This window comes from Hemiscyllium ocellatum, chromosome 11 (genome assembly GCF_020745735.1).
Source record: "Hemiscyllium ocellatum isolate sHemOce1 chromosome 11, sHemOce1.pat.X.cur, whole genome shotgun sequence".
Lineage (NCBI taxonomy): Eukaryota > Metazoa > Chordata > Chondrichthyes > Orectolobiformes > Hemiscylliidae > Hemiscyllium > Hemiscyllium ocellatum.
Genome location: NC_083411.1, coordinates 59310243 through 59332146, shown reverse-complemented (window position 1 = coordinate 59332146; position 21904 = coordinate 59310243). Strand labels below are relative to the sequence as shown.

General features: G+C 46.8%; 1 protein-coding gene across 1 annotated transcript in view; it reads left to right on the top strand.

Moving 5' to 3' along the window:
• Positions 1 to 13801, top strand: part of LOC132820024 (sodium- and chloride-dependent neutral and basic amino acid transporter B(0+)-like) — a 156251-nt gene extending 142450 nt beyond the window's left edge. The window contains exons 13-15 of the mRNA XM_060831950.1: positions 11230 to 11388; positions 12532 to 12705; positions 13667 to 13801. Coding sequence (XP_060687933.1) covers positions 11230 to 11388; positions 12532 to 12705; positions 13667 to 13801 — 468 coding nt within the window. The remainder of the gene's footprint in view (positions 1 to 11229; positions 11389 to 12531; positions 12706 to 13666) is intronic.
• Positions 13802 to 21904: the final 8103 nt, after the last annotated feature.

Below are 21904 nucleotides of genomic sequence, written 5' to 3'. Positions count from 1 at the left end.
ATTGTGAGGCAGCACTGCTAACCACTGAGCCACTGTGCTGCTACATGCAAAATTGATTGTTTATTTCAAAAAAGAAAAATGGAACACAACTAATTCCAGCCCTTCAAGGAATGAGAATAAATCGAGGAAACAGGGTATTTTGCAGTTGAGAAAAGATAAATTCTTAAATCCTTTTAATGTCTATTTTAAAGATTTGAATGTTATGTTTTTTTTCCATTTAATGCTTTCTAATTTTCCATTTCATTTTAGGCTGGGATTTATTGGTTACATTTAATGGATTATTTCTGTACTGGATGGATTCTCATTGTAGTTGCTCTGTTGGAACTCATTGGTCTCAGCTGGATCTATGGTGGGTATGACTGGAAAAAAAAATAATTACAATTGAAATGTATTTATGAGAATACTTTCACCTCTTCAGAGAACACTACAAAATCTACACTGGATATTGTGCAGATAACTATAGGGTTTGAACAGTTAGTGAGGATTTAGACTTGAGTCAAATGAATAATGACAGAGGCAAAAGTTTAGGATTATAAAATTCATGAACTAATTTTATTGAACGATGTTTCAAAATCACAAGGCTATGATACAGATATAACAGGTGAACAACATCATGCATGTCCCACAGTGAAAAGCAAAATTTAGAAACTAATTGACTTGCTATTCAATCATGCCCTCACTTGATAACTACCCCACAGCAACTGAATCCTTCCAATCCAATTAACCTGTGGCATACTTGCCTTCATTGGAAGTGGCATTGATTGTAAGGGTAGGCAAATTATGCTGCAGCTTTATGGAACTTTAGTTAAGTCACACTTGGTATATTACATACAGTTCTGGTCACCACAGTAGCAGATGGATGTGGATGCTTAGGAAATGTTTACCAGGATGTTGCAGGGTATGGGGATTTTAGCTATGAAGAACATTTAGACAGACTGGGTTTGTTTTCTTTGGAATATGAAAGGTTGAGGGGTGACTTGATAGAAGTTTAGAAGATTGTGATGGCATGGATTGAGTGGAAGGTAAGAGGTTTTTTTCCCCAGGGTGGAGGGATCAATTACTAGGGGACACACTTTCAAGGTGTGGGGGGATGTTTCGAAGTGATCTACAAGGCATGTTTTTCACACAAAGGGTGGTGAGTTCCTGGAACACGCCTGCTAGAGGAGATGGTGGAAGTAGACACAATAGCAGCATTCAAGAAGCACCTGGACAAATACATGAATAGGAAGGGAATAGAGGGATACAGATCCTGTTCGTGAGGACAGTTTTATTATGGAAGAGCAAAATGTGTAAGCGCAGGCTTAGAGGGCCGATAGGCCTATTTCTATACAGTTGTGTTCTTTGTCCATTCTGACTGTTTCAAAACCCCCAAATATTCCCTTCCACCTTCATAACAGAAGCATCACATGGGTAGATTCTTAACATTGTTTCAAGACTTCTCACTTCCCTGACCACAATGATGATCCTACAGAATCAGGAGATTCCCTTAATGAGATTGTTCCTGTGAGTGTCTTGATCATCATAGAGATTAGGAACATTAATATGCTTCCTGATCCTTTATCTTGGGACACAGGAATAAGAGTAGGCCATTCAGTCCATCCAACCTGTTTCCTTATTTAATACCATCATGGTCAGACAACACTCCAATGTCTTTTATCTGTGCTATCCATATCTATTCATTCCATTGGACAAGTTTCTTGATCATTTTCTTGCCCTATGGTGCCCTAAGAATACAGCCAAGGGAATACTATTTCCTGATTACCTGTTTACAGGAATTAACATTAGCCATTGTTGCCATTCCCTTAACTATTGTTCACACAAAGATCAGGCTCATCAATTCTAAAGTGATGAATGCAATTTCTTAGCCGACATTTTACATTTCCAGATTTTGGGAGACCAGACATTGGCTGGAAGCTGTACACCAGGATCAGGCAGATGTCCCAACACACTGGCTATATGGGAATTGCCTGGGAATGTATGATACTCATGGAAATACCCAGTGTCAAAAATCCTCTGAATAAGTTCCAACTCTGAGTTAGAGACAGAGACTTCAGAAAGTTCTGACTGACTTATAATTACCCAGGAAATGTTAGAAGGATTAAAATCTGCTCTCATTATAAAAATGACTCCCTCAATCATTCACGTTGACCTGACAATGAATAACATTAACAGTCTCCCACCAAGTCATTCACCTGTGACATCACTTCCCATGGGCATGTGACCACCCACCACTCTCTATTCCAGACAACACACACCTCTCATCTCCACTATCAAACACTCCCAACTCCATACCTGACCAGATCCAAATCTTCCACAACACTGCTCCACAACCAACATGACTTCACCACATCATCAATCCCCACTCATTGGCACCTTTGGCCTCAACCTGCCACCTCACTTCATCTCCCATTCACCTTGAACACTTGTCTTCTCGAAACAGTGTGAGAGTTCCTTCAAGACCTTTAAATCTTGGAGTACAGATAATCGATTTGGTGATAAGGAACACTCTGTTCATCCAATTTGAAATCTTCAGCAATCCTTTCTCTGTTTAACCTGTTCATCAATGCCACCTGTACAAGATGAACTTCAACAGAAAACAAGCTGCCCTGAAGACAGGACAGCGCGAGTGATGGTGTCTCTCTGCTTCCTTGCCATTCACAGGGATAAACAGATTCATCAAGGACATTGAGATGATGATTGGGAAAAGGAATTGGCTTTTCTGGCTCTGGTGGAGAGCTTGTTGGATTCTGATCTCTCCGTGCATTTTAACCGTAAGGAGATGTTACATCTTTGAGTCATTTAAGCTGAATGTAAAAATGTACAGTAAGTCCCTTTCATCATGTTACTGATTTTACTTTCTGTGTTTATTTCATTCAGGCAATCTTAGTCTGGTCCTTAACAACATTTGCCCCTCCAACATATGGACCAGTTGAATACTCTGTCTGGTCAATAGCGCTGGGCTGGTGTATGATCATCTTGTGTATTATGTGGGTACCCATAATAGCCGTGGTGAGAGTTGTCCAAGCTGAGGGCCCCACCTTGTGGCAGGTGAGGAAATGTTTGAAAGATCAGGAAACACTTTCTGTGACAACCTCTCAGACTCCTACTTTACAGCAACTTTTAGTAATACAGTGCCTCTACTGCTATATTATATCCCACTGTACTCTCAAGAAGTGTCATAAAGTAAAATCTTACACCAAACCTCACGACAAATTACACGTAGAAGAACAGAAGCTTGGCTGAACCAGTCGGTGTGAAGATATGTTGAGAAGGAGAAAAGAGAAATAGAGAAGTCTAATCGTGAATATGTAACCACTGGTGATTGTCATTGAAATGCATTTGGTTTACTAATGTCCTTCACGAAAGGACATAATTGATTCTTACCTATTTTGACAGCAAACAAAACATCCGACATCAACCTAAGCACCAGACAGGACAAACGCAGCCTTGCCGACACTGTGATGTCCTCCTTATTTACAGCTGGGGATTTGTTGCTTAATCGGAATAGCCTCTCCTATCTCTGCATCATGCACCATTAGGCTAATACTTCCCAGGTTATTTCCTCATATCTCCCCATGTGATAGTAATGCTCTTTCAGGTAATTTCAATTTCTCTCAGGAAGATAACCCAATCATTTATCCCAATTTTTGACAACTTCCTCATTGTCCCATTTAATTTGAGGAATGTCCAATTCAGAAGCCTCTGAACTTGGCTCTTCCTTCTGTGCTGTAATCATTAACACCTTCTCTTGCTTTCCTTCCCTGTCAAAATATCTTTTGAGTATCCCACAAGACACACTCTGTGAGATTTCTTCCAGTCTGGGGTCCATATCAAGTAGTTTACCTCACTCAATGTCCTTTCGATTTTATAAGATCCACTAAATCCTGCTTTTAAAGGTTCACCTATTACTGGAAGTACCACAATACCTTATCCCTGATAGCAAAATAGCAATATTTTGATTTCTTATTCCACTTGCTGAGTCATTGTGAGCTGTGGTACTTTTAAATGCTGTTGAGTCAACTCCCTAGCTCAATTTAATCATTCTCTAAAATTTGACACAAAGTCCAAATGGGTGGTCTCTGAATTCTGACATATTAATTTCTCCTTAATCAATTTTAGTGGTCCTCTCACTTCATGTCCAAAAACTAACTCAAATAGACTGAATTCGGTGGATTCATTTGGTACATCTCTGATCATAAAAAGAACAACCAAATTCCCTTATTCCAATCATCTGGATAATCCTGACTATAAGCCCTCAACATGGTCTTTAGTGTTCAATGCCATCTTTCTAACGCTTCCTGCGATTCTGGATGGTACGCAGTAGATTTGAATTGTTTTAAGTCTAAACTGTCCATAACTTCCTTAAATAGTTTGGATGTGAAGTTTGACCCTTGATTTGACTGTATCTCTGTTGGTAGTCTGTATCTAGTGAAAACTTTGAGTAAATCCTCTACAATCCTTTTAGCTGTGATATTGTGTAATGGAACAGCCTCTTGAAATCTTGTCGATGTATACATTATTGTTAACAAATATTGGTTCCCACTTTTTGTTTGTGGTAGGGGACCTACTCAATCAATTAAGACTCTGGTAAAAAGTTCCTCAAAATCTGGAATAGGTATTAAAGTTACAGGTTTTATTACCATCGGTAGTTTTCCAATCACTTGACATGCATGACATAGCTAGCAAAATTCAACTACATTCTTGTGCAGTCCAGTAAAAATGTCTTTGTATTTTAGCTTGTGTTTTCCTCACTTCTAAATGGCCTCCAAGTGGTGATCCATGTGCCACCTGCAACATTTCCTTTCTATACCCCACTGGCAATACAATTTGATGAATCTCTGCCCGTTTCTCATCTGCTTGAATATGTGATGGTCTCTTTTCCCTAATTAAGACATCATTTTTCAGGTAACAGCACACAGGGATAAATTCAGACTCCTTCTCTGTATATGCCTTTTGATACAATTGCTTTAAGTTTTCATCTTTCTGCTGAACCTCAATGAGTTTTGCACAGGTAAAGATATTGCATGATTATTTATTTATTCCTGTTTTATCTTAACTAACTGATCGAATACAGTCTCTGCTAATCCCACTTCAGATTTCTTATCTGTACCCTTTGATCTCTCCTCCTTCAACTGGTGACTCTGTGACCTCATTACTACACAAACAGGGAAGATTCCCAAGTAAGATTCTTGCAGTGCTTTAGTTGCTTGAGTATCCACAGGTCTTTCAACTGCAGTAGGCAGCACACCTACCAGTGAATCAGCTGTATCATTCACAAGGACAAATTGTTTTCCTGGAACCGAGACTTTGTCCAGTACTCCTATACACATTCTCCACTCTTTTCTCGTCACTCTAGCATCATTTTACATAATTGAGCACTTTTTGTCTCACCATGAACTCTTGTTACCAGTAACTTTTCTGGCAATAGTCCTTCAGGAGTATATTCCTCCACATCCTTCAGCATCACAGACTGAGAGAATCCTGTGTCCCTTAATATTATAACCTCTTTACTTGCTACTCTAACATGAATAAACTTTACCTTTTCAGGTATATTTTTTAAGCAGATCTGGCATTTCTTCCTTAACCAACCTCTGATCAGCTTGTGCACTCTGATGCAGCTTTCTAGCTCCCACTGTTACCACTCCAACAACACTTCCAGGGTTATCCTGCTTTCCCACGCCTGGCTTTCCTGTGCTTTTCCTAGCCCACCAACACTGTGATTTCATGTGATCTACTTTATTGCAATAAAAACACTGGAGCTTTTACCTTCTTCGTCCCCTTCTGGGGTTTCCTTTTTACGCTGTGATAAGGTCTCCTTATGATCTCCACTGAGATCTATCTTACCCTTTCCACAGGAGGATTTCTCTTTTCCCCAACTTCTATCCCTCATGGATTGAAATTGATGCAGGAAGTCAGACCGTGATTTATGGACCAACTCATAATCATCAGCCACTTCAATTGCTAAGCTTGCCATTTTTAACTCTCTGCGCTGCCAAATGAATTTGCACTATGTCAGGCAGTGAATTTTTAAACTCCTCCAAAATAATTGTCTCTCTAAGGGTATTGTAAGTTTGTTCTATTTTTAAAGCTCGTATCCACCTACCAAAATTACTTTGTTTAATTCTTTCAAACTCAATATAAGTTTGACCAGGGTTCCTCCTTAGATTCTTTAAACGTCTATAGGCTTTCTGGTACCAATTCATATGCGCTTAAGATTGATTCTTTTCCCTACTCATACTCCCCAGATACCTGCTCTGATAGCGATGTGAATTCCTCACTAGCTCAACCCACAAGTTTGGTTTGGATCAACAAAACCCACACACTGACTGGCCATTGCATTTGTTTAGATTCTTTTTCAAATGAAATGACAAGGGCTTCCACATTCTTCTCATTAAATTTAGGCCTTGTTTGAACATACTTAAACAGTTTCTCACTAGGCTTCTGACTGCCAGGGGCTTGCTCATCCTCACTCTCTTCCTCACTAAACCTACCTTCAGCCTGCATCTCCATCCTTTTGTGCTGACTTCCCTTTTTAAGTGTCAATTTCTAAAGTTCAATCTCTTTGCTTTTTCTTTCTCTTCTGCTAGAGTTCTTCATTATCTTTCTTTCTCTGTGGCTAAAGCCCTTAATGTGTTTGCTTTTTCTCTCTCTTCTGATTTTAATTGTAATTCAAACTGTTTCATTTCTGCTGCCCTTTCCTTATCTCTCCCCTCTAACTCAAGCTGCTTCATTTACAATCGAATTCTTGCCATCTCTACAGATCCTGATAGTGTTTCCAGCAAATTTGAATACTGAGCTACTGCTGAATTCATCTCATCTTTCCTCACATTAGGAGGTAAATTCAACCCTAGCTTGTCTATTAATTCCTGCAGTTTGGTCTTATCTGCCTTTTGCAAAACCCCCGAGGTCACTTCTTCCACCTCCAGGAACTCCTTGGTGATTGAAAGAGCCATTGCCATCCGAACACGGTTTAAACCAACCAAGTCAACACCCGAAATAAAAGACACTAGCAACTACCACTCGCTGTTTAAATCCCGCAAAAAGCCCCCAGTCTGTCATGGACTAGGTCTGCCTGTAACTTTGCTATTTGTTTAATGAGGTGTACAGTGGATATTCCTGGAGTACATCAGCTTGGTCAACTGTCAGGTTTTAAACAAACAAAATTTATTTGCAAAATTATAAAATGAATTACAAAGAACAGAAAACAGAATACCCGATAACTTATCCTATCCAAACCCTACCAAATGATGCTGTTCTGAAAATTCTTGCAACAATCCCAGTACACAGATCCCTAAGCACAAACAGCAAACAATGGCACAGGCCGCATTCAGTTCAAAATCAGAAGGGCAGAAGGATAGAGAGAAGGCTTCCAGTTTCCCCCATGACTCTACTCCCTCCCGTACTGAACTGAACAGCTAGAGAGCTGGCCACGTCCCCTTGACAAGACCAAGTTTTCAAAAGGTCTTTCAAGCTTTTGATCTGAAGCAGTATTTGTTTGGGGAAACAACAAGGCCCCAGTGAACCATTCAAAGTTCAGGCACGATGGAGCCTGGCCAATGATCCCCTCTCTAAAAAAAAACTCAAGGGCAAACTAACTTGTACCAGACCATTACTGTGACAACTGTTGGGGGCTTATAATCCAATCCAATCAAAGTGATCACCCCTTTCTTATTTTTAGTTCATCCATATACTAAACAATCACCCAGGAATATTCTGTCTAAGTACAAGTTGAATTCCCTAATCAAAAACAGCATTCCCTCACCTCTTGTGCACCTTTTTATCCTTCCGATAGCATCAACATGCCAAGCATTAAGCTGCCAGTCATCATCCTCCCTCAGCCAAATTTCTGCAAAGGGTATGATATCCCAGTCCCATGTTCCTATCCATACCCTACGTACATCTGCCTTACCTGTCAGTCCTCTTGTGTTGAAATAAATGTGTTTAATTCATTGTTTTTCCTCATAGCCCACCATGCTCTTGCCTGCCTTGTTTATTGAACTTTATCCCTTTATCTTTTGTATCAGCCTCAACCTTCTCTCTTTTCTCATTGTTGCTCCCATCCCTGACCCCCATCACGGTTTAAGAAAATGCAGTCAGAGAGGAGAAGGGTATTATTAAGCAGGAGAGGGGTCAGGAGGGATTTACCAGGATGTGGCCAGGTATGGAAGGTTTGAGTTATAAAGAAAGGCTGAAATGTTTTTTCACTGGAGCGTAGGAGGTTGAGAGGTGACCTGATAGAAGTTTATAAAATAATGAGAGGTATAGATAGAGTTGATGGTAGTTGTCTTTTCCCTAAGATGGGGAATTTCAAGACTAGGGGGACATTTTTAAGGTGAGCGGTGAGAAGAGAGAGATTTGAACAAGGCATGAGGCAATTTTTTTAAACCAAGAGTAGTTTGTGTGTGGACTATACTTCCTGAGGAAATGATGGATGTGGATACAATTATAGCGTTTAAAAGATATTTTGATGGAGATGTGAATAGGAAAGGTTTGGAGGGATATGAGCCAAGACCAGGCAGGTGAGACTAACTTAGTTTGGGATTATGTTCAGCATGGACTGGTTAAACCAAAGTGTTTCCATGCTGTATGAGTCTATGACTCTATGACCAACCAGAAAGAGGCTGGCAAGAAGTCAGGAAAGCCCCAGAGTGCATTGCGATCTGGAACAGATTAGTGTTGGATCACCACATTTATTTCTGGAGAAGGTGGGACGTACATAAGTGTTCTGGTTTGCTGAAGGTATTGCTGATTGTGATGATGGGATTCAAAACTAATTTTTGCAGGGGTCTGGGATACTAAGTGGAGGTTCAGTAAAGGTTGATGTACTGAAAAGTATTGAAGAACCCACCATTGCAGTGCAGAAATTCGTGCAAATATATTCAAGTTAGTGCAGAATGGAGTGTGGCAAAGATGGATGGTATTTTTTAATGCAAGGAGTCTTGTGAGTAAGGCAGAGGAGTTGTGCATGTTTATTAATGTATGAGGATCTAATATCATTGCTATCACAGAGATGGTTGTGATTGAGGAAAGAACATGATTGTCAGCACAATATTCTGGGTTATAGAATCTTCAGGTGAGATAGGGGAGATGGGTGAGGGTGTAAAAGAGCTGGTGTCACCACATTGATCAGGGAGTCAGTTACTCCAGTAAGCAGGAATAATATCTTAAAAACAAACACAAACAATGCTGCAGAACACAGAAGGTCTGGCAGAATCAATAGAGAGATAAACAGAGTTAATTAGTTGAGTCCAGTACAAGGCTTCTTCAGAGTTGAAAGTTGTAGGAAAATGGGCCTTTATACTTTTGTCAGAGACAGAGGAGGGTGTAGGGGCCAGAGGATCAGTGCAAAAGACAGGGAGCAGCAGCAGCAAGAGAGAACAGCTCCTTCGGGTGATTGATGGCGGTTGCAGCTGCCATGGTGATCGGTCTTCCTGTGGTTTTTTTTGTTTCTGCATGGGAGTCGGTTGGGGCAGGGCCCCATGCAGTCCCAGATCCTTGGCTGGCTCTGGCTCTAGCACTGAGGTCACAGATGAGGCCTGAGCCAGGATCCCGATGACTGGTGGCAGCTTCGCAGGGAGACCAGTAGGTTGGAGATCAGGCCCATGGCTCCAGCTCAGACATAGAGGCTTGTGGGAGACGTGGCAATGGCAGGGATGGGTCCATAATTAAGAACTCAGAGCCCAATGACAAGACCCTGGAGCCCGTTACAAAGACCCTGGCTGATGTTAAGCAGTGAATGGAGGAGGAGCGGAGGGTATTAAGAAAAGGGAAAGATGAACTCAAAGCCAGTAAAATTTTGCATTAAACTCAGTCTTTCAAGATGACGCTGAATGTGGTGACACATTGCATTTTGCACAAGAGAATACACTTTTTGTTGTATTTTTATATGCAATCATCACTCTTCCAAACCCACTGGTGTTTGTGATTCAGCCAAAAGATCATGCACCTAGCAAAGCTTCTAATGATCCAGCCAGATGGCTAAGCTGACCAGTAAATAACATTTGAAAGCAATGGAAGTTTTTCAGTAATTAGCTCTGGATCTCACACTGAGAGAGCCCTATCTAATCATACAATTCAGAATATTGCTTTACCCTATCAATAACCTACTCCAATACAATGAAGACTTTTGAATATTAATGTGCTGCACTTTCAATTGGTGACTTGCTGATAGTCAGAGGCAACAGTGTGGGAACCATACTATTTAATAGTTACTTAACTTTTCCAACTATAGAACTATTACACCTCACTTTAGTAAGCATAGTTATAATTTAGGCGATAACATTTCATGATGGAATGCTAAGAAAGCAATACAGATTCACTTCTCTCTTATGATCTTCTAACTTTAAACATTTGGTTAGAGGTGAGACTGCCAGATCAATGGACAAGCAATCATGTTTTTCCCAAATCCATGTACATTTCATCTTATATAGGGATTACAAAACTGCAGCCACACATTCAAAACTAATTAAAATTTCATTACGTAAAATGAACTCGGGTAGCAGGGGATGACAATTATATTTCTAATATGGGAGAAGACCCGTTCATTTTTAGAAGAAATCTTAGATAGCTTTTCTTTGGCTGAAGTTCAACTTGGTTTGGATTCACTTGGAAGCTATTCCTTTTAAAACCAGCGCTTTGCCCAAACCCTGAGGACAGGGAATGAATGCCCTTTGATCGTAACTGTTCTGAAAACAAATCATTTAACTCAATAGAAATGTTTAGTGTGGAAATTGAATGATTAGCTAAGTAGAGTTACACCTGTTATGAAACACAGTAAGAGGCTGACTTCTGACTCAACAAGAATAATCCATTCATGAGAAGTTGAAGGACTTTTGGCCAAAAGGAGTGTCCTCATTTTACTTCCAATTCTTGTGCAAGTGGAAGAATAGTTCATTGATGTCTGAAAATGGACCGAAGGCATTTATTTCGGTTCTTACTGAATGACAATCGGCCAAACCCTCCACAGGATACGGTGAGTATTTCAACAAAACAAAACAGTAAAAATCCATGTAAGACAATTTGAGATACTGTTGATTTGTAGATTTTGGTCGTTGTGAATTGTAGACTCTCTGTGGACATCTGGCTGTTTCTAACCTGACTGACATTGCTGCTAAATAGAGAACTGCACCATTTTCCGATAGTTGTGGGAGTGGTGACTATACATTTCACTTGAGATCTAGTCTGAGAAAGATTAATGTCTGAGCTTGCCATTTCAATTCTTTCTCCCAGGATACCGCCAATGAACATGGTGCTGTGGGTGATGAGAATGTGGAACGGGGTAACTGGTCTTCGAAGACTGATTACCTGCTCTCAATGATTGGTAATGCAGTGGGTTTTGGGAATGTTTGGAGATTTCCTTACCTGGCTTACAAAAATGGAGGAGGTATGGTAGAGAAATTAAAAATATCGGAGAGTAAGAAAGGCAGAACTAAATGGATTGATTTGTTGACTTATCCTGAAAATTGTAGTTCAGTAAATAACAAATGTTTATTGCACTAAAAATGATATAGTAAATAATGCAGAGTTAAACAATTTCAATGTGAACTGGTAAGTTCAATCCCACAGCTAACAAGTTTGACTACTATTTTCTTATGAAGAGAGATATATGTCAAGGTAATAGTTTAAAATTAGCAATGTGATGCATCAAATATATGCTATTTATAAACCAAAGTAAATGGTTCATTTATTAATTTGCAATGTATTTTCAATTGATATTGTTTAGAATGCATGAGCCATCCACATCAGATATATTTACTGCACAATGTGTGAAATCCTTAGAATAGCAGGCTCCTCAGTCAGGCCCTGTGTTCAGGTTTGTACATTATCATCAAAACTGCTCAAATTAGGGCTCTTCACAACCCACACCATTGGATTGATGGAAACTGTAGCGGGTCCTTTTCCTGCTTTACTCCGCGCTGAGTCGGTATCTGACAGGGTGGCCACCTGCGCGTGTCTCGCACCAGCTGGTTCTAGGAACCGGGGAAATCCCACACTATGGGATTCCCTCTGGGGCGAGCGCTGAGTCAAAACTGCTGCAGGCTGCACAGCAAGTCTGACCCTTATATCACCCAGGTAACCCACTGCCACCAATACTCAGGCGATTCTCCCTTCCGTCAGTGGTTTAATGGCCACCCCATTGTCTACCCACTCGGGCAGTTTCCCCGGAAGAGAGAAAAGGACTGGGCTGTTTATGCCTGACCAGACCCAGTCCTGAGTGGACGGCTTCGAGGTGTCCCAGGAAAAACCCTAGATTCTTGACTCCGGAATTATGGCAAGGCCTTTTGAAACACTGTGACTTTACCAGAGGTCCGTGGTGAGGGTGCAATGGAGCAAACAAGACGCAGGGCGACAGTCCAACACCATTTTATTATCAACACCCACCAGAACCCGTAAGAAAGACAAACATTAGACACTATACAGTTTACTATGACTATGGGAACAAGATGCTAACGCACACAACGTAAGGCCTTACTTTACACAAGATAGCAATGCTTATAACTATGACAGTGGAGAACCCCCTTTCCCACAAAGCCTCAACCACTGATATGGTTCTCGGAAAACGCCACGCTTCTGGGTAAGAAACTTACAGCCAGGCTTGAAATTGAGTGCGAGAGTGAACAGCAGGCCTGTCCCAGCAGCCAGCGAAGAGAGAGGGAGAGAGAGATCTGTCCCAGCAGTCAGGAGAGCCCCCCCGAGAGAGCCCAGGTACCTCTGCAGTTATAGCCTGGAAATGCCCCCAGGGCACTGGCAATGTCCAATGTGTTTTACACCTCCCTACTGTGCAGGTGAAATGACCTCCGTGGCTGTGTCCATTGTTTCATAATCTCTCCGTTTGCTGACACGGAGGTGCTAATGGCTCTCTTCTGTTCTCCTGAGCCTAGCCCAGACATCGTGACTCCAGGCTTTGTTAGTTTATCAGGCCTGCATAGTGGCCACTTCCCCCCTCCAATACACATAGGTGTCTGGCCGATTCCTGCCAGAACACCTTGGGGGCTGGGCTCTCTTTTGTACAGGCACAGAGAGCCTGCTGGGAAATCATGTCAAGCTTTCAGAAAAAGGTGGCTGCTCTGTCCATTTTAGCTGCTTTTCCCAGGTTCCACTGCTTGCTCCCCGCTTCTGTGTTGCCCGAAATTGCTACAGTTGCCCCTTCGATACGTCCAGACTTGCTCGGACCGTATCGACATAGCAGAGGAGGGCAACACAAGGTGGCTGCTCTGTCCATTTTAGCTGTTTTTTCCAGGTTCCACTGTTTGCTCCCCGCTTCTGTGTTGCCCGAAATTGCTACAATATTGCCCCTTCGATACATCCAGACTTGCTCAGACCGTATCGACATAGCAGAGAAGGGCAACACACTCATCTCATATCCCTTTTTTTTCCGTGACTGTAGTCCTTACCCATACACGTGGCGCTCGGTTCCCGAGACCTCCCCTTAATCTGAACTATACCCCCCCCAGTACCACAGAAAGGCGATATAAACGGATTATCCAGGATAACAAATACAAACATGGAAAGTTATTTAGAAAAAAACAATTCAACCACGGGTCCCAAAAGATAGGGGTGACCATAACACACAATAAATAAAAACAAATACAATTGGAGGTTTTGCTGGGGCAACTTCTCCTTTGGCCTGTCACAGTCTTCTCTTGTTTGTTTTCCTTCGCCAAAGGTTCCGATTCTTCCTCCACCGCTTCTGGCGGAGAGCCCTGCAGTGATGCAAAAACAGGTACAACAATACCCCGGCCTGTGCGACTACCAGCAGGTGGGACGCTATACGGATCCAAGGCGGGATAACAATCCATGACCCCATATTCCACCAATCGGGACCTTTAATGTCCGCAATTTCCCCTGCTATTTCCCATGTCTTTTGTTCCAGGGCATAAAAGTGCTTCTGTGATAGTTTCACTGCCTCAAGTAAAACCGTTAAATCCTCTTGAACTGGGGGAATATCGTACCCAAACCGAGCTACATACTGTTGCAGATCACTAAAGTTATCCCTGACCGAGAGGTGAATTGTGGAGGGTTCAGGAATGGGCCATATCCGCTGCTGTGCCACATGGACCTCTGCTGTGGGATTAAAACAGAAGCTGCTGTACGGTATCGCACACTACTGCTGTGGTCCGTGCCTATACCGCTGGGCCCCAGTGGTAACGCAATATGTCCCACTCCCTACATATGCCACCACCTGGGGTTGCATATGGCTCGCTGCCATTGCCTCCATGGTGCAATTTATAGGTTCTGCCCCAGCAGTTGTAAACCCGCACTGAGGCCGCACCTCAGTGCCCATGTGCTGAGGACACAGGATCACCTGCGCTCCCCGGCTCCGACACCCCGAGAGGTCAGTGCCTGTCACAGCTTGTTCCCGCACTATGACATAAGGCGAGACCTTCACATAGCGGACATGCACCCCTCCTCCAACCACCCCCACATTCTCCACTCGGTGCAGGGGTACCGGTTTTGCCGACTCTCCCAGGACTGGGATCCGGACCACTACCCCTAAAACAGTGTGGTTGGACTTCCCGCAGTCCACCGGTACTGGATACGCCTCGGAAGCTGCACGAAGCTGACAAGGACTCAAGGTGCTGTTGTAAGGGTGTAGCGCTGCAAGATGCTGGTTATTGATCCATGACGGCACCTGCCCTTGTCTCAGGTCCTCCAGGTTATTTCGCCCTTCACTCAGCAACCACGCACCATACAACCCACACACCTCATTCTGAGCAGCCTGGTCGGACGCATTCCTGTCCTCTTTGATTAAAGCATTAATCCTCTTGGCGTGCTTTTCCAATTGCCCTATGATTTCCTTTAGATGCAGGGTCATTGCCTCCTCTTCGTGCAGCTGTGATCCCAATACGGTATTCCCGTCCCCCAGAACCTTCCGGAGCTGGCCCTTTAGCTGGTTTATCTGGAGGGCCAACTCCACAGTGTCCATACTATTAACAATTGATGTACCCGTATTAAAAGCAGTGAACCCATCATCAACCAGCCCTCGCCGCTGTCGGCTGGAACCTCCTGGAATTTCCCCCTCTCCGTGATATAATTGGTCAATGTTTATATCGTCGAAGTCCAAATCGTGAAATTTACGAAACATATCCTTCAATAAGGCCTGGTACAACATTTCCGTCTCACGGGGACACCATGCTGGTAACCGCACATCCGTTAAATTCAAAACAACCAAAGCGACGGCATAATGCACACCCTGATATAATACCTTTCTGGTGGGAACCAATACTAGCCCATTCTCGGGCCCCTTCGTGGCTGTCGGACAGTGGCGAGGTTCGATCGGTTGGGCTGTGGGCAGGGGCTTCCTCACCTGAACTCGTAGTTCAGTGGCTCTCACACTCATCCCTTCCCTGGGAGTCACACACCCCTTCCCACTGCGGTCCCAATTTATCCCGTTACCTGGGTTCTGCCACCACCTTACAAATCGGATCGATGCCCCTTGTGGGCAGACCCTGGCAGACCCCCACAGGCATAAATAGGTCCCCTGGTCAGCCTCCCACCACTTATCCCAACATAAGGTGATCCCGCCCAGTGATCTCGTGATGGTCCTATAAGTGTTGTTGTCCAGTCTCTCCCATGCCGACGATCGATTTTTCATGTCCGGGCTCAGCTTCCTGAGCCACCACCATCTTCCTGCCGGGACATCCCCCTTACATGTCAGGCACACTCGTCTCCCCTCTGTCACCCTAACCCGGTCTGCGATGACTTTGATATTTTTGCAAGTAGTAGACGGGAGTATCTGGTAGAGTTTGACCCCAACCACCCTGGCCACCTTCCCTCATGAAAATATACAACCTGTCCAGACGCTGCAAGTGTCCCCTGGGTAGTTGTTACCGTGGGTGCCTGGCCACCGGAGCACCCATACACCATATGCTCCTCTGTACTTCGAAAGGTCCCTCTAGCCGTTCCCAGGCATATCCATGCTGTTAGCTTCCAGATTAGTTGCTCCATCTGTAAAATAAAGAAGAAAAAGCCCTCCTGCTGCCTCCACGACATTCCTCCCTTCTCAGAGCAGGTTATCCCCGAGAGGGTGACCTCAGATCACCTCCTGCACTGATCTCTGGGTCATGAACTTGTACACTTCCTTCTTTTCCACCCCACCTGACTCTGCCGTCACAGGGAACTCCTTTAACTCTGTACATTCACCATTTTGGGACCCCCTCCGTGCTTCAATCTCAATGGGAGTCCCCTAGCCAGTCAGAGCCCTCCATTGCTGAATGGGAGTCCCTCGTCCAACAGAAACACACACACACCTGGCTGCCCCAGCCAATGGAAGAAAATCACTATAAACCACAAGAAATCACACCCACTCGAGAAAGGTAAACAAACTGCCAGCTGTACAAACAAAACCCCTTTGAAATTGCATTACCCAAACCGCAACGACTTGACAGTACTACAACATTGAAACTACTAGGGACCACCATCAGAAAACATGTGAACCGGACTAAAGAAACAGAACTTCACTATATACAATGCCACCCGTCTCCGGGTGGCCAGCTCATAACTGGTCCTCAGCTTCCTGAGGCCAGCTGCCCTCCTGCTCTGGCTCAGTCCCCCAGACCCCCTGTGGTTGGGGTTCTTGGCTGCCCCTCTCTTCCCCTCCCCTGGAGGGAACTGTCTTACTGCCCCAGCTTCCTGCGGGACCTACGTTCTCTGGGGTGCCCCTTGGAAGGGTTCCCTGTATTACCTTCTCCACCCGGGACTTCGTGGTGGGGGTCCTTGGTCGGTTGACCATATGAGAGGGAGACCACCTCACCGTGGGCTTGGGGACCCTGTTACTTTTTCGCCCCCTGACTGTCTCCCACAGTAATGGGGATACCTCCACCTCTTCTGCCTCTGCCACTGCCACTTCCCTGACACAACTGATCGGGCCAGAGAGTGGGGGTTCAGTGATTTTAAAAATCCCTGAGCTGGGTGCTGGAATCACCGCTTCCCTAACAGCTAGACCGTCCCTCACGGCTGCCCTGCCACAGCAGCCTGCTGCTACTGTGGCTACTGCTCTTGCGGTGGGGTCAGGAATTATTTCTGCTGTCTTGATACCTATGGGGGCCTCTTCTGCTACTACCCCCTGTCTGACTTTATTCTTGCTCCTGCCTTCTCTGGTAGGGGCAAACAGTTTGCATTGGTTGGCGTGGAACCATTTAACCTTTTTGGGGAGTTTAACCGCATACACTAGTGGGCTGGCCTTGTCCACGATGCTATGGGGCCGGCATAAAGCGGCTCGAAAACCCCTACTCGGGCAAAGTTACGGACCATCACCTGGTCCCCTACCGCCCACTCCTGGGTTCTGCGAGGCTCCACTAGCAGCTGGTTGCGGCGGTGGGTCTCCCCCATATTCCCTGCTGCCCTGAGGTAAACTCCCTGCAGCTGCTCTATCAGCTTTTTAGCAAACTGGTCCCGGCTCACTTCCCTCATCTGCCCCTCGGTTAGGGCAGGCACTAATAGGTGTAATGGGGTCCTCATGGCCCGTCCAGTCATGAGCTTGTGGGGGGAGTATCCTGTACTGCGGGACTGACTTCCGTGTGCCCATGAGGACAAGTGGTAGGACTTCTACCCACTTACTTGGGGAATCTCCAGTCTCCTTTCTCAACCGTTCCTTGAGGGTCCGGTTGAGCCTCTCCACTGGGCCAGATGATTGGGGATTATAGGCCACATGCCACCGAGCCTTTATCCCCAGTACTTTCAGGGTCGCCTGCATTACCTGCCCCGTGAAGTGGCTGCCCTGGTCTGACTCCACGTACTGTGGGAGACCCCATCGAGAGAACACCTCCCTAACTAGGATCTTAGCGGTGCCGAGAGCAGTGGCTGTTCGGCAGGGGAAGGCCTCTACCCACTTGGAGAACACATCCACAAGCACTAAGCAGTATTTGTAGCCTCCGGCTGCGACTGGAAGGGGCCCTATATAGTCAATCTGGATCGACTTCCATGGCCCTTCTACCCTTTGGACATGTTCTAGAGGGACTTTCCTTTTCTGAGGGTCGGGGTTGTTGGCGGCACACACCAGGCAGTTCGCACAGAAGTCACGAACGTCCTCCCGCAGCCCGGACCACCAGCCCACTTCCTCCACCCGCCGCCAGGTGGTTTCGGGACCGGGGTGTCCCGCTCCAGGGCTCTGGTGTGCCATAGTCAGGAATTCCCCCCGATGCTGGGAGGGAACTACCCACTGGTTGCCCCGAAACAGCATGCCCTCCTTCACGGCTATGCCCTCCCCTGCATAAGGACCCTCTATCTTTTCCCCTCTTGCTCAGGCTGAAATCGCTGCTTTAATCTCTGGGTCCTGGGCCTGGGCGGTAGCCAGATCTGGGGCCAATGCCGTCCCGGGATCCCCCCTGCGCGGCTGCTCCCTAGCGGCATCGATCCGTCCACCTTCATATGGGTCCCAGGCTATCCCGTTCCTAGCCCCCTCCCTGGCCAGGAGGTCTGCTTTCTGGTTCCCCTCTGCCCGTGGTTCTGTCTTGGAATGGGCCTTAACCTTGAGGATGTACCTATCCCCACCCTTCCCCACGGCGGCTACGATCCTCTCTAGCAGAGGTTTCATGGCGAGGGGCTTCCCGTCCGAGGAGGTGTACCCTCAACGGGACCAGATGGCCAGGTACTCAGTGCAGGAGTTGCAGGTGAACATGCTATCGGAACAGATAGTATAGGGGGTTGGGAACTGTTCCGGGTGAGTGACCACATACATCACCGCGGCCAGCTCTGCCTGTTGAGCGCTCAGTGTATTGGGGAGCTTAATGGCTAGGGCTAAGTCCGCTTCAGGGTCCCAGATTCCGCAGCCCGTAAGCCTGATGCCCTCGGACACAGTACTGGACCCGTCCACATAAATCTCCCTGCCTGTCGGATGGACCCCTGCCCTGAATCCAAAATCCACCTCCCAGACTCCCTCTACGGTACAGTGATGGGGTTCCCCGGGGTACATCAGGTTGGCTGCGAGCTGTGGCTCACTCAGCCGTTTCACCCGCAGTGCCATTTGAGACAGGAGGAGCGTCCACCGGGTAATCCTGGCGCTGCTGACCGTGCCGTCTTTAATTCGGCCGTCTAGAAGCATTTGAGTCGGGGTATGGTGGGTTAGGAGTGTGATGGGGGCCATTCTAACAAAAACCTGCGCTCGTTTGACTGCCCAGTATGTGGCAAGCAGGTGCCTCTCACAGTTGGAGTACGACTTCTCCACATCTGTGAGGACTCGGGAGGAATAGACTACCGGTCTCAGCTTGCCGTGTCTTTCCTGGAGTAGCACAGCACTCAGACCATCGCTGCCCGCGGCTACTTCCAGGAAGAATTCCTCCCGGGGATTGATAGCTCCCAGGGCTGGGGCTGTCTGCAAATCTTCCTTTAGTCGGATAAAGGCCGACTCACACTTGCCATCCCAGTCCCACTCCACCCCCTTGTGCAACAACCTGAGCAGGGGTGCTGCCGCGGTGGCATAATCCTCGATGAAGTCCCTGCAGTAGCCCGTGATCCCTAGAAAGGACCTCGCCCCCTTTACATCCGTGGGGATAGGGAGCTCCTGTACTGCTTGCCTCCTGGCCGTGTCTATGCCCCTTTCCCCGGCTCTGAGGGTCAATCCCAGAAACTTGACCTCTCTAAGCTCGATCTGAGCTTTCTTGGGGTTAACCTTTAACCCACCCTTCCGCAACAGTCCTAACAGCTCATTCGCTAAGGGGCCATGCTCCTCACTGTTGTCGGTGAATAACAGGATGTCATCCACATACTGTACAAACCTATGAGGCTCGCTGAAATTCTTTAAGCATTCTGCCATGCATTGGTGGAATATACTCGGGCTGTTGTGAAATCCCTGGGGGAGGCATCTCCAGGTGTACTGTTGCCCCTTAAATGTGAAGGCGAATTTATATTGATCCTCTTCCCTGAGGGGAATAGACCAAAACCCGTTGGAAATATCCAGCACGGTAAACACTGCAGCTGATGCCGGGATTCCTCCCAGCAGGTCAGCCACAGCAGCCACCGTGGGCGCACACGCCCTGACATTGCTGTTTAATACCCTGTAATCTACCGTTGCTCTCCATGACCCGTCTGGCTTCTTTACCGGCCAGAGGGGTGAGTTCACGTGGGTGGCAATGGGTCTGAGGACTCCCTGTTTCACCAACGAACTCAGGGCTACTTCTAAGTCTGCCTCAGCCTCCCGAGGGAAGTTGTACTGTTTCTGGGGCCGGGACATGGGATCCCCATCTATCCTCACCTCGGTCCCGGTCACCCTCCCGCAATCGTGTTTGTGGGTCGCGAAGGCTACCAGGTTTGCCCTCACGACCCCTTGTAAGCTCTCTGGGGTATTCTCAATTAAAGTGTCGAGGTTATAGCCCTCCTTCGGCTGCACGATGCACAGTGCCCCTTTCTCCCGTGCTTGGTCTATAACCATGACCTTCCAAGCCTGCTCTCCCGTTATGCCCCACAGGCAGTGGTTTCTCAGATCCACCAGGATCTGATGCGCTACTACGAAATCGGCCCCTAAAATCCCTTTCCCTTCCTGATCCCACTTCATAAGGACACACTTCCACTGGGTTCGGAGTGCCCCTACCTTAATGGACAAGGGGAGAGAGAAAACACCGGTCTTCTCGTTTCCCGTGAAGCCCACAAGACTGTAGGGCACCCCGCTCGATAGAAGGGATGTACGGGGATTGTCCGCGTAGACAACGGTACTGGAAGCACCCGTGTCCAGCAGGTAACTCCCGACCACATCTTGAACCTCCATCTTGACCCAGGGTCTCCCGCATGGGCCGTACTCTACTGGGCAGAGGTACTGGGGCTGGCCGGCTAGTCATAGCTGGGTGCTTGGGGCCGGCGTGGGTCGGCCCTGGCCTGTTGCCATGGCGACCTGCCCAACCCCCCCCCCCCGCCTTACCTTGCGGGTATTCCAGAAAATCTTTAATGTTAAATGTCTCTGGGGCAGTGGCTTCGACTTTTGTCCCCGGGGTCTGACTCTTATTGCGGGGTGCTTCTGCATGCGGGCCCTTACAATCTCTGCGGTAGTGCCCAGGCCTCCCACACCCATAGCAGACCGGCTTCCTATCGGGGAGCTGACTGCCCTCCTGTTTCCACCCCCTCCTAGAGAGGGGTGCTGGCGCTGCCTCGTGCACCTTCCCCTTGTGGGGTTTGTCCTCACCCCATTCCCCATTGCGGTAGGCAAGAGTAAGTTTCCTAATGACCTCTGCCTCGTTAAGGTCCGGGTCCTGTGGGTCGAACCACAGTTTGGCCTTTGCCCTAATGCGGGGCAGGCAATTGGCCACCAGCGTTTTCAGCCAGTGGGCTGTTCTTTCCCCCAAGTGCCTCCTATCTAGCGGGCTTCCACATGCCCCTTCATATACTGTCCACAGCCTGTCTGCGAACATGCTCGGGGACTCTGCTGGCTGCTGCTTAATTTCCCCGACTCCGATGAATGGACTCCCCTGGTCCAGTCCCATAGCCTCCAGTACTGCTGCCTGGGCAGCCCCCCATGTGGTAGGTCTTCCCCTTTCCCTGGAGGTCACTGCTCTACATAGGTAACTGTCCAGGGTCATCAGCAGCATTTTAACCCTTTCAGGCTCGTCGCAATCGTAAATGTCTGCAGCTTGCTGCACCTCCGCAAAATGTAGTGATGGCTGCCCTCCCTTTGTTAACTTTGGGATGTGGGCCACCACACCCCTGAGTGCATGTGCCCCGTGAGGGACCACAATGTCACTCTCCACCGGCCCCCGTGTGTCTCTATTCACTGGGGGACCATATTTTCTCTGTGTAACTGGGCACATCTGCCCCCGGAGCTCCTGCTCCCCTGCTTCACCGGCAGCCTGTCTCCCTCCCACATCCTGCAGCCCCACCACCCTGGGGTGTACTGCCCACATGGGAGATATTCCTACCTGGGGATACTCCACTGATCCCCACTGAACCCGTCCCTCACCAGACGCCTCAGACCCCACCT